The sequence below is a fragment of the Culex quinquefasciatus genome, chromosome 2 (assembly GCF_015732765.1).
Source record: "Culex quinquefasciatus strain JHB chromosome 2, VPISU_Cqui_1.0_pri_paternal, whole genome shotgun sequence".
Lineage (NCBI taxonomy): Eukaryota > Metazoa > Arthropoda > Insecta > Diptera > Culicidae > Culex > Culex quinquefasciatus.
In genome coordinates, this window is record NC_051862.1 from 83,277,730 (window position 1) to 83,290,836 (window position 13,107).

The following is a 13,107-nucleotide window of genomic DNA, read 5'->3' on the forward strand; positions in this document are numbered from 1 at the left end:
TCGGCAGCATCCACTGAGCTCTCAATTTTCATCTATCAAACGTTTTGCGAGCAAATCATGAATCATTGTTCATGATTGCGTGAACAGTATTCACGGAACATTCGAATGAGAAACTTTTCGTTTTCGGTGAGTTCTCCCAAATTTATTTGAAGCAGTATGTTCGTCATGTGAACATTTACAAGTTTCGTAACGCCTGCTGTTACTGACGATTACACTTTTCATTTACGGAAATTCCCGTCTACGTTATAACAAATTCGTTTTTTGTCCTGTCCTTAGTGATTGAGTTCACTAATGCTAAACATCTCGTCCAATGTTATTAATACAATTCCACAGATTTTTTTTAAAACGGCAAATAAAATGCGTTACCCTTTTTCACAATTCTTTGAAAGTTCAAAATAGCAATTAAATCATGTTTTTTTAAAGCGAATTGTTTTCGTAAGTCATTATCCAGATTTTTAAGCGAAGATGGCGTTCGAATTGTGAACGTCCGAAATGTCAAAACCATGCAGTGGTACCAACATTACGAAAAAAGTGTGCCATGGCATGACAGCCATATTTTTTTTCAATGCTGGTGCTACTGAGCGATTTTGACATTTCGGACGTTCACAATTCGAACGCCATCTTCGCTTAAAAACCTGGATACAGACTGATTATTTGTAGTCAAAGAATTACAGAGAAACCTCTTTTTATGCGGTGGCGTTATACTTTTTGTTTCGTAGATTTCTCTTAAACCCAGCCCGGGAGCATGTTGACAGCTCCCATACAAACTGAGCGTACCCCGTTTTGTGTAGAGACCCTAAATAGGGAGACTGGTCTAAGCTGGCTAAATCGATCTGGCAACGTATGTTTTGAGCTTGGCAACACTGATAAGTTCTGCTGGGCGTAAAGGGAAATGCTCGTTTGGATACGTCAAACTCGTGTCTGTTTGAGTACGTCAAATTCACTTTGACCAGTCTCCCTATTAAGGATCTCTAGTTTTGTGGGCCCAGTGGGCCTAAGATGGCGGCCTTCGATATTTTCTAGCCAAACTTTTGAAAATGGCGAATAGTTTAAATAAATATAGTTTTTGCCTTGTTTTGGTTTAAAACGACAAAATAAGCATTCTGGAATCATTTTCTTTAAAAACTTGTTACGAGATACGCCACGTTCAAATATTAGTCTAGAACAGTAGAAGTGAGTGTGCCGCAAAAGCCGTCACGAAAAAAAAGTTTCATGTGCAAATTTTGAGTAGCGTATTTGATGGGCGGACTCCGACGAGGCCCACTTGCCATCTGTCGGTGAATACGCGCAACTCGCGATAACTGTCATCATAGGGTCCGGTTGCTTAAACCAAACAATATTTTTGCAAGCTTCAAAAAGCGTTTTGTAGTTCTGAACAAAACCTACAAATTAATTTTAAAAGATTGCAAGAATCTTGCGGCGTTACAGAGAAATCAACAAATTATAAAAACGTAACGCACCGCGTAACAAGAGGTTTCACTATACTATTTGTCACGTCTGTACACTATGTTAAGTTGAACTATCCTGAGGATTTTTTTTTGTGATTTCAACATTCAATAAATATTAACCTTGATATTTGAAATGTCATGGGATTTATTTGAGATTTTGAAAGTACAGTGAAATTATTATTAAAATGGAGGCATTATGTTTTGTTCTACAGAGAACCCTCAGGAAGGCGTTACGCTTTTTATTTTGTCATATTCTCTGAAACTTAAATACATTTTTGAAGGCTTTTAAATGCGATTTGTAAATCTGCAGAAGCCGTACAAATTGCTTCAAATGAATGCACAAATTTTGCTTTGTTCCAAAGATATCAACCAATTACAAAACGTAACGCCTCCACGTAAAAAGTGGTTGATTCCCCATTAAAAAATGCAAATTTTTAAACGCAAATTGATTTTCTTGCGCCAATCTCAAAGTTGCTTTAAAAATATTTAAAAGGCACAAAGAAATTTCTTTCTACATGGAGGTTTTGTGCTTTTTATTTCGTCGATTTCTCTGAAACCAAACAACATTTTTGCAAGCTTCAAAAAGCGATTTGAAGGGATGGACAAGGCGTACAAATTGATTTGAAAATGTAGCAGGTAACATTTAGTTGTCCAGAGAAATCGACAAATTACAAAACGTAACGCCTCAGCGCACCTTTTCAACCGGACAAGAGGACTTATTGAAAAGATACAGTGAAACCTCTTTTTACGCGGTGCGTTACGTTTTTCTAATTTGTCGATTTCTCTGGAACGACGCAATATTTTTGCAATCTTTTAAAAGCAATTTGTAGGTTTTGTTCAGTTCTACGAAAAGCTTTTAGAAGCTTGCAAAAATATTGCATGGTTTGGGAGAAATCTACGAAACAAAAAGCGTAACGCCACCACGTAAAAAGAGGTTTCTCTGTACCTTCGTTCCCAAACGTGTTACTGTAGCGTTACCTTCCACAGTCACAAACGTTGAGAATTTTATTTGTACAGAGTTTGCGTTATCCGCATAACTTGTAAATTAACAAAAAACACACAATTTTTAAAACAAAAAAAAAACTTTATGATATGAATAAATTATGTTTGAAATAATTAATCTCTTGGAAATTATCAAAAAATGCAGTTCTTCACGAATAACACAACTATGTACAACAAATAACACTAAGGGTTAGCACAAAACAAGAAAGTAACTCTCTTTTTCTCGGTTTGTTTACTGTCTCTGTTTTGCTCTCAGTAAACTGTGAAAAATGAGAGAAACTATTTATTACGCACTGTCTTAAGGTATAAATAACCTTTAATTGAAAAAGAAAAAAAATAAGCTTTCACAAACAATTCATTAATCAAAATCACCCAATTAAAAAAACATTTCTTTCAAAATGTTATAAAACAAAACTCGTCACTTGTCAAACCCATCTGTCAAACCGCGCCGCAACGCGCTCATCTGTCAAAGAACAAGCTTGCCAGCAAACCAGCCAGCCAGTGCCAGTGCGCCCAGTTTCGTTGCAGCGCTGTGTGTTACCAAAACTTTTAAGTTCATTTCTTCAAAGCTACAATTTTAAACAAGAAAATGGCGTTCAAAACTGTCGTTGTTGCCCCTCTCCAACTTTGTCTACCTGTGTCTCTTTCTTTCTTTCTCGTTTCTCTAGTTCATTGTTGCCCCCTTTTCTCTCGCGTTTCATCAAATTTGGCCCCTCTCGTGAGAATTCAACCCGAAAAAATCCGTCAATGTGTTCCGATCATTGTCTCTCCCTTCCTCCCTTTTAGATAGATGAATTAAAATCAAACACCCCTGCATGTCGTGTTTTACCCTCTCTCCTCCCCTAAAAAGGTTAGCTCCATCCCCACATTTACCCATTTAGAGTGTAGAAACGCAGCTGCGGGTACTTTACGTTTTCGAAAAACAAGAATCATATTCTAGAATAGTGTGTAAATGAAGTTTAAAATTTCACATTCTCAGAGAGTAGCTCGGAAGTGTTCCGTAATCAGAGGTTAGTAAGCTCTAGAATAGCTAGTCTACGCATCTGATGATACTTGTAGAATAGAATATCTTTGAATTGAATAGTCAGGTAACTGTTTTTAGTCATTGAATTATAAGGATCTTGGTTACATTTCATTGAAAATTCTATTCTTGTTTACAATGTTTTTTTTAGATTTTAATGATTTTTAGTCAAATGAAATTAACTTATGTCTAAAAAATTTATGGAGACGCAGGATAACTTGATAAACGCGTTGTTAAGCGTATCACTCAAGATGAATCCAAAACAATATCGTTTTCTAATCGTGAATAAACAACAAAAACGTAAAATATAATACCTAGAGAGTAATAAAACTAACAAAATATTTAGGAAAATACAAAATATTTCTCAAACTTTTTTTTATGAAGGTGCATAAACCTTACATCCTCACCCAAATAACTTATTGAGGGTTGCGTTCCTCAGATTTGTTCAATATCAAACCGGATTTAAAGTTATCTTTGAATAATATCATTGTTCCTCAGTTTTGGGTAATATTTAGTCTTTTCATCATTTCACCAAATTGATTGAAATTAACCCAAGTTGAATGAAAATGAAAATAAATAAAAAACGCGTTTCAGAGCAAGTTTGGTTTTGAAAAAATCTAAGTGAAAATACCTTGAAAGAGTTATTTTGGTTGAGGTTTTCGATAAATAAGTCTAGTTTTAAGTTTAGGTCAACGAAGCTTTACGTCAGAATACTGAAATCCGTCGATCTGGTCAGAGTTGCCAGGCAGTTCTACAGCAAAAGCCGTCCACTTGATAGTGTGTAGAAGATCCACCAACTCGAACAGAGCAAAAAACAGCAACAAAACTTGCTAACTTAGGGATGTACCCCGTGGCCTATTGCCAATTATGATGAAAACAACGATGTTACTGTGTACATATAAAATTACGGTGCGCGCTCGGAAGCTTCTTCACAACTTGCGAAACATGCTTCTTTAATCGATCCCATTCACCGCAATTATGTTAATCTGAGCCCCCTTTCCCCCTATTTTTACTTTTAAAACAACTCAAAAAACTACTTACAATACTGTCCTCCTCACTTCCCACGAATTTAAATAAGTATTAGATTATATTATTTCGGAAATTTTTCTTATAAATATGTTTTGTATATTCTCTTTCTTTTCTTTTTTCATCAAAAACGAAATACTTTATTATATTAAATGCTTGTTATGCTTCTTTTTCTTTTTCCTAAACCATCACCAAACCCCGTCCAAAACAAATGAAAAAACAAAACTCATGTATCCTTAAAAAAAACACCCTGAAAATTTTCGAATATTTCCATTCGAAAACCAATTCCCCACACACACAAACACTCGCACACACTTACATACTCTTCCACCCCCCTCTTTCCTCTATCCACCCCCCCCCCCCTCCCCCCTACCCCTATCGTACGAACGCGATCAAACAAAAAAATCGAAAAAAAAAACAACAAAAACCTCTAGACTGCACCAGTATCCGTGGCCGCTGTCGCCGCTGCCGCTGCCGCCGCCGCCCTACCACCACCGCTGCCGCCATCCGCCGCCGCCGCCGCCGCAGCCGCCTCAGCCGCGGCTCACTCGCCTCTCGAGGCCGGCAAAAAGCGTTCGGCCGAAAACGATATGATACAAATGGTACTTGCGTTACTTTGAGTTCTCTTTTTTGCCATCCCTTTTTTATTCTCTCTTTTATTGTTTTGTTTACTCAAATTCCCCTTTGTTTTCGATTGTTTGTAACGTTAGACATAATTGTTTAGCTTAATTTGTTAACATTTACTTTAAAAATATTCTCCCCACTTGTTTACCCCTCAGTTCCGAGTCCTTTGTGTTGTTTTGATCAAAATTTTAGTTTTGTTTACAAGTCTTTTGTTTTTTCTCTCCCCCAAAATAAAACCCCAAACCTCACTCCTCCCCACCAAGTGTATTGTACCACACTGCCGTAGCTTACGCATGACTCTGTTATAGCTTGCTTTTTTGTTTGAGGAAAAAATATCGAGAAATCAATATAAACGAAATACAAAAAAAAAACTATGCAAACCAGAAACGGTCTTGGAATCAAAGTTGCTAGCATGTATGCCAAACAAGAGTTAAACACACACACGCGTGCGTGTGTGCGAGGTAAAAACAAACAGTCCAACACCATCCATCGAACCCGATTATACAGTGTGACAAAAAAATGTATTGGCGTTTACGTTACTTTAAAAATGGCACTTACGTCACATTACGTAAAAGTGATTAAAATCATTAAAAGACAACCTCATCACGCTAAGCAATCTGTTCCAAAATTCACGATCATTAAAAAATATTGACTCAAAATTGATCTTATTTATTCCAAATTGAAATTTGCCAACAATGCGACGTAAGCGCCGATTTGACATTATTCAAAAATCGGCAATCTGCCCTGGTGCAAAATATTTTAGTGTTTAAATTTGTAACATTCCTTTTACCAGAAACAAAAAACACATTTCAAGAATGGCACTTACACCAAATTTTGATTGAATAATAATAAAAAGCATAATTTTTGAACAAAATTTGTTTAAGTTTCTCAACATTTTGTGAAAACAATTTAACAATTTAATCTTAAATAGTCTTTTTTAACCCTGTTTTTAACATTAAATATGTAGTTATGCAAAGTAACGAAAGTACCAATTTTTTTTTCCACACTGTGTAACGTTTCATTTTTCTCTAGCGAACTATATTTTTTCCGTTGCTGCTATCAGATATTTTCCGAGCGTATCATTTTTTTCCACTATGCGCAACCTATCACTCTCTTCGCCTCATCACTGTATGTGTGTACGTGTATGTGTGAAAAACAAGCTTTCGGTAAGGTTAGGTATGAATGTATGGTGTGTTTGTGAGAAACAACGTGCGTAAATATTGTTCATCGGTAATGGACAAACTGATGTATGTGTATTGGTGTGTGTTTGCCAAATGTGTCATCCATTTATTTATTTATTTTTATTTTTTTTGGTTTTGCGCTTCAAACTTTCAGCAAATAGCAAAAAAAAAAAGAAAATAACACGCGGGTAAATTGTTTTCATCATAATGTTTGCGCGATTTAGGCAACGATAACAGTGCAGGCGAATAAACACAAAATTGTACAAAGCATCTGACAACTGTCGTAGGGGAGCAAACATTCTCGCAACTTGAAAAAAAAACATGACTGGTTTGACAAAGCCAAACAAAAACACAAGATTTTATAGAGAGATTGTCACAAATTGTGAGGAGCAATTCCAAATTGGAGACAAATTGCCCACCATCCAGAAGTCCTAATTTTAAGAATCTACTCTTCCCATTTCTTTTTTAGTTGTATTTATTTGATTTTTAGTTCTTTTTCTGGTATCTTTTGTACAAAAAACAAAACAAAAACTATATATTTATCATTTAGCGCAGCTATCTGTACACCTTACTAATGAGTGTTTTATTTTTCTCGCTTTTTCTCTCTCTTCTCGCCACACACACACAAACAACGAAACTACCAAAACATCCAAACACACCCCACACTACTACCCCTCTTCCAAAAAAATAAATCCTTTCTTTCTCACCCTCCTCCTCTGAACGTGTAATGCGCTAATTCTGTGCTGTATGTGTGTGTGTATGCGTATCGCCAACCTCAATGTGTGCCACCTCTACACACGCACTCGGGATCCAACACCAACACAACCACACTGCGTGCGTGTCCGCTTACTCCTACTATCTCACTACTCCCCCTCTCTCTCATTCTCTGTCGTACTACTATACCTACAAACAACTCCTACTACTACTACCGCACATTCGCACCCACCAGATGGACATGAAAACGATGGGATCTTTTTACTATGAAAACTTTGTAAGTAACCATGCATATTATCTTAGTTTTGTACTCTTTTTTAGAAACCAGTTCCGATTCCTTTCTCTCCTCGTTTCGTTGATTTGTTTTCATTCTGTTTCTTTGCGCAATCCTTTTCGGTATGTGTGCATTTTTCTATTCTTTCTCGCCAATTTTGTTTCTTTTTTTTCTGTTGGTTCCGGACAAATATAAAAGAAAACTTTGTAGATGTAAACACACTCGTAAATCAATAAACAACAAACAATCATGTATAGAACACGTCGAGGATTGGTGTCTTGGCTGCGTACTTTCCAACGTCAGAGCGAGAAACCGACACTCGTTCCCGCTCTCTTTTTGCGCGCGTAGTTTGAAAAGCTCTCTCTTCTCTCCCAACTATCTGTCACTGTCTCTTTAAGTATCTCTCTCTTTCTGTCTATTTTTCTTTTCTGTTCCAAACCACACAGTATCTCTTTGACAACTCTCTCCCCCCATTTTGTGATACGATTGTGCTAATTTGTAAATCTTGTTACGTGAACTAATTTTTCGAGATTTTTTTGAAAAACAATCACACCAAAACCAAGTGCATGACAAAAGAATGACTTCCTTCGGGGCTAAAACCGTTCTCACCTGTTTCAATCCGTCCAACCCGTAGGCATTCCCCGGCATGGTCCCGTACAAGCGAACCGCAGCGGACAAGTCTGGCATTCCGGTTTACCAGCCCGGTGCCACCACGTACCAGCAGCTGATGCAGCTCCAGCAACCGTTCGTGCCAGTGTCATGTGAGTACCCAACTCCCAGTTCCTCCGCCACATCTGCTACTTATATTCCACAAACATCCTCGACGGCAACCCTAATTGCTAATAGTAGTAATAGTGCTCCGAGCACCATTTTGACGAGCAGCAGTTATTATACTAGTAGTGGTAACAGTGTTAATAATAATAACAACAGCAACAAAGTAAATAACAAAAACACAACACTTGCAAAGTCACTCTCACTGCAATCGGTTTCGTCCATTGGCCACCTGTCCAACGGCCAGGTCCACTCGGACACGGACCAGAGCGTCAAGTCCGAGGGTCACCTCAGCGAGAAGGACGATCTGTCGGTGGTATCGGCTGCGGCTAGCGTTAGCGATGCCCTACTAACGCTTACCCCGACCAGCACTGCGGCTTCGCAAGCAATGGTGTCCACGTCGGCCACGCAATCCGTTCCGGCACCGATCACCAGCGCCATGCTAAACTACTCGGTTTCCGCAGCCCAAATTAACAGCTACAACGCTAGCATCCAAGCGCAAGCCCAAGCGGTGCACGCTGCCCAAGCGGCAGCGGTTGCCCAAGCTAACCAGGCCGCAGCCGCATCCGCGCAGTACTCAGCCCACTACGCGGACGCCGCCAACCTCGCGAAGGAGGTAGCCCAGAAGAACTACGCCAATGCACTTAAAATGGCTGCCGCTTCGAACGCTTTAACCGGCAAGCCACTAACCGCACTCAGCTACACCGGGGTAGCCCTGAACAAGACCAGCCTGATGACGCAGGCCCAGTCCTACGGTGTACCGTCGGCTACCGCTGCCGGCGCCGCTCCCACCTATCCGCCACCCCGCATTGGCACCCCGGCAGTGGCCATGGCCGCGGCTACTCCTCAGCAAACGATGCTTCCAACGCTTTCGCGTCCACCGCCGCCCATCATGCCGCAGGCCGCCTTTACGCAAATGTTACGTCCACAAATGCCGGCCAACCTGATGCACAATCCGTACGCAGCCGCCGCGGCCGTCGCCCAACAACAGCAGCAGCTTATGAGCCAAGCGGGCTTCATGTACCCAGCCTTCCAGGCCGCAGCCGGCGGTTACCAGTTTGGCAGCCCCATGCATACCGCCATGCCCAGCACCGCTAACCTAACCGGAATCCCTGGCGCCATGACCCAGGTGCCGCAAGTGGCCGCCACGCCCACCCCTGGCAGCGCCGTCGTACTTAACCCTTACAAAAAGATGAAAACGTCATAAGAAGTGCAACCATCCCCACTCTCACACACACACACCTACACCAATTGCCATACGCGTTCCGCGAGGAACCACTCAAGTCACTCACACACGCGCACGCCCATCTCGCACTAATCGTTGCCATGAGAGCAAAACCAAACGGAATTAAACAATAAGATGTAAACAAAGGAAAAAAACATAAACAACAAATGAAGATGATAGTGCCTGAACACATGAGAAAAATAAACAAACTCACACACATTGATAAAAACGAGAATCGCAACCGAGATGTTCACCAAGATTGAGGAGAAAAGTGGTTAGAAAAATAATAGAGGAAAAAGGTAACACCATTTTATCTGCAACAGTAAACACACAAAATGAGAAACACAAATAATTATTTTAAATCAATAAGTAATGCATAACTTGTAGGGAAAACATTGCAAGAAAGAGAGAGCGTTTATTGAGTGATCTTGTCACTAAGGTTAAGGAAAAAACAAAGAATAGCATCATTTTGTCGTTAGTGAAGGTAAACAAAAACAAATTTAGTTAATTTAAGGTGCAATTCTGTTGGAAGCAAAACCCGGTTCACGGTTCCAGTGAACGCTAAAATTCTGTACTAGTTTTGTTATAGCTGTCTTTGTTTACTAAAAAGTACTTTTTTGTGTACCGTACACACACATTTGTTTATTTATACATACGGGTAGTTTGGGTTTTGTTTTTGTTTGTTTTTTTTTTGTCACTTGACTGCAAGGCGTTTTTTTCTTACAAAAAGAAAAAAAAAAGAGAAGAAAAAGGGAAGAATCAAAATAATGAAACTGTGATAGCTTCACACACACAAATAAATGCTGCAGAAAAAATCCCGCTTCGCTTGCAAACACTCCAACACAAACACCCACACACATGTTCTGTTTGACAGAACTCAAAAAATCAACACCCACACACACAAAAACATTACACGCTGCGCAAAAGTTCCCCTGTATTTTTTGTTTTTGTTCTGTTTTCGATCGGTTTATTTTGACAGCATTTCGCAATGAAGTTTAGAAGTTTAGTGGAAAGAAGGTAAACGATCTTGTGTCACGCAAACAAACGTAGGAAGACAAGTTTTAAGCCTAAATATGACAGAGAAATTTTGAAACTTGTAGTCACACGTGTAGTTGAGCCATAACGGGTGGCTTTTTAAGCGGTAAGATTAGGAGTTTAGATTTTGTTCTTTTGTTTAGTTTCAAGTTTGCAATTACTTTTTTAGCGTGTAGTGATTTACTCTAGTGTTAAATATGATGAAATAGGTACTAAAGTGTAAATAATGTAACTTAACATAAAGTTGTGATAGGTTTCTTATTCTTTCTGATTTTGTGTTCCTTGATACTAATTCACTTACTATTTTTATACAAAACGTAAAATAAATTATATACACATACAACTTGTGAACCGTTATTGCATGCAAGTTTCCTGCAAGAGATTTCGACAAAAGTTGTTGAAAACAAACGGAAACAAACTATTGAAAGGTTGTGTACAATTGCAAAGATGATGCAGCAAATGTTGGGGTTGTTATCGCAAACAAACCACGTGTTCGGAAACTTATTAACACAATTACCACTACTACTATCAATACACTGCAAATTTACTTAAACAAAAATATGCGGAAATGGTGAGAAAAACAAATGTAGCACACACACACATACAAACGAAATGATTCACTTACAATGCCCACGGAATAAAAACCAATACAAAAGTTACTACGGAATTCGAGCAACGCTATTACTACTACTACTACTATTACTACTACTTTACTATTTAAACTGAAACAAACACAAACGTGTATTACAATTGTGTGTAAAAAAAGTAAATAAGTGAATAAGTAAACCAGTATCGCTACAGATTTTGATGCTTGTGAGAGCTCTATTTTACCGATAGTTTATGATAAAAATTAGCAGAATGATACAAAACACACACTCACACCCACAAAAGTATATATTTGTATACATGTTTTTCGAGAAAAACTTGTGGAACGTCCACAAAACACACTTTACACTATAAAAAACATACAAACATAAAACAAAACTTCTTTGTTAAAAGCATTTCCCCTTAATAGCAGACATTTGGTTTGAGTGTAAACAGTAAGCAAAACAAAAAAAAATACAGTGAAATCTAGTAGTCCGAAACCGAACGTAGGTTCGCCCTATTTGCTAGCTAAGTAATCTACGTAGACTTGTACTTATGTATTTTAGAACACAGACAAACAAGCTAAAACAATCATTAAAAAAGAGAAAAAAAAACAAACGAAAACTAATTGCATTGATAATAATGATAAACGAATTGTTTGAATAACAAAACAAAAGAAAGTAAACTTTACTCCTCCCTCCCCCCTCTCGTGTGTACTGTATAGCATTGATGCATATGAAAACAAAAACAAAAACATACAAAACATAGTGCGCTGCGCCGAATTGACAGCAATGTCAGCTGTGTGCAGTTTCGCAGACAGTAATCGTAGATCATTGAATTAAAAGCTACAGTTTGACAACAACAACAAAGTTTAGAATGCTATTACAAACTCATATTACTTAATCTAGAATCCCTTATGCGTAGAAGATAATACAAATATCAGTAAACAAAAATGCTGCAAACCATCTAGTGATTCAGTTTATTTGCATTTTATTATTTTGCATTTTCCTCAGAAAAAAAAATGTTAAGTATGTTTTCGTTTTTCCAAAGTAAAAACAAATGTCAGCTGTCAAATGTCTCATTTAAGCTATGTTTGGCTACTAGATCGACAGTTATTGGTACCGTTGGGACGTATTTTTACTGTACTTCTTAGCTGATTTTGTATCTCGTATCGTTTGTTTTAGTGAAAAAGATTTGTAGATAGTTGTACGCCTGACAAACAGAAAAAAAAGCTTTTTCTCGCCCCGCTCTTCCCTTTTTCGTGAAATGCATATTTCCCCTTTCAAAACCTCTTTGCTAACATAACCCCGCCATAAGTACCGCACTAACCCGACTACGTCGACTCTATGTCGACTTCACCTAATTTCAACCCATTTAACCCCGCTTTTCCCCGCCCACTTTCCTTATTATTTGAGCCGTCTTGCCCTGTCTGCTTAAATGCGCCCGCGGTATTGTCCACAATCAGCGCAATCATTTTCTTTTTAATTTTCGATGAAAATAAACCGAAGTACAATCACGGTGTTTGTTTCCTACTATTCTTTACGTTATATTTACCCTAAGTAAGCGCCTCCCCCTAAAGGCAATGCTCTGCCACGCTTAAACTGCTCTATCTCCGCATTTCATCCTGCCCTTGAAAAAAAAAACGCAAAACAACTCAATTAATCATTAATATTTGAATTAAGTTAAACCTATCTATCGTACACTTTATGTTGAGTAAATATTTGTATAGAATCGCTTGCTAAGTCGACGTTGCGTTCGATGATGCTACTTTTAGCTGTACTTTTTGTTAATATTAATAGAGTTTTGACACTCATTCTGCGCGAAAAAAATAAGCTTGTCAAAAACATTCATACAAATACACACAAAAAACGCTAAAACAAATATGGTTGATGGTTAGCAAACTTTAAAAACAAAACTGCTTTGTTTGTTCAGTAAATGGGATTTTTTATTAGAACGTTGCTGTTTATGTATAGACTATATATTTATTCGCTTCTTGATATTATAAGCCGCGTTGCAGCCTTAAAAATTTACGAATGATCAAAAATTCATCCCGCTCACAAATCCACTCAAACGTTTGACAGCTAGAGTTGGCTCATCCTTCTAAACAAATCTCACTCTCTCTCTCTTTTGGTATTGTTTATAACGGCGCGAGCAGCACAACATGTCCCCACCAACAGATAAAAAACTGATTGTAAACTTAC

The 13,107-nt window shown here is 38.2% G+C and overlaps 1 protein-coding gene across 11 annotated transcripts in view; it reads left to right on the forward strand.

Moving 5' to 3' along the window:
- The window catches only part of LOC6033422 (cell wall protein RBR3), a 623,466-nt gene extending 610,910 nt beyond the window's left edge, over positions 1-12,556 (forward strand). For 5 of the 11 annotated variants that reach the window (XM_038250157.1, XM_038250165.1, XM_038250163.1 and 2 more), the window contains 3 exons: positions 4,932-5,099; positions 7,252-7,293; positions 7,925-12,556. In XM_038250157.1, the coding sequence (XP_038106085.1) occupies positions 4,932-5,099; positions 7,252-7,293; positions 7,925-9,268 (1,554 nt within the window). In that variant the 3' untranslated portion in view covers positions 9,269-12,556. The remainder of the gene's footprint in view (positions 1-4,931; positions 5,100-7,251; positions 7,294-7,924) is intronic. The other 6 variants (XM_038250159.1, XM_038250167.1, XM_038250160.1 and 3 more) reach the window with 3 other exon arrangements.
- The last annotated feature ends 551 nt before the right edge of the window (positions 12,557-13,107 follow it).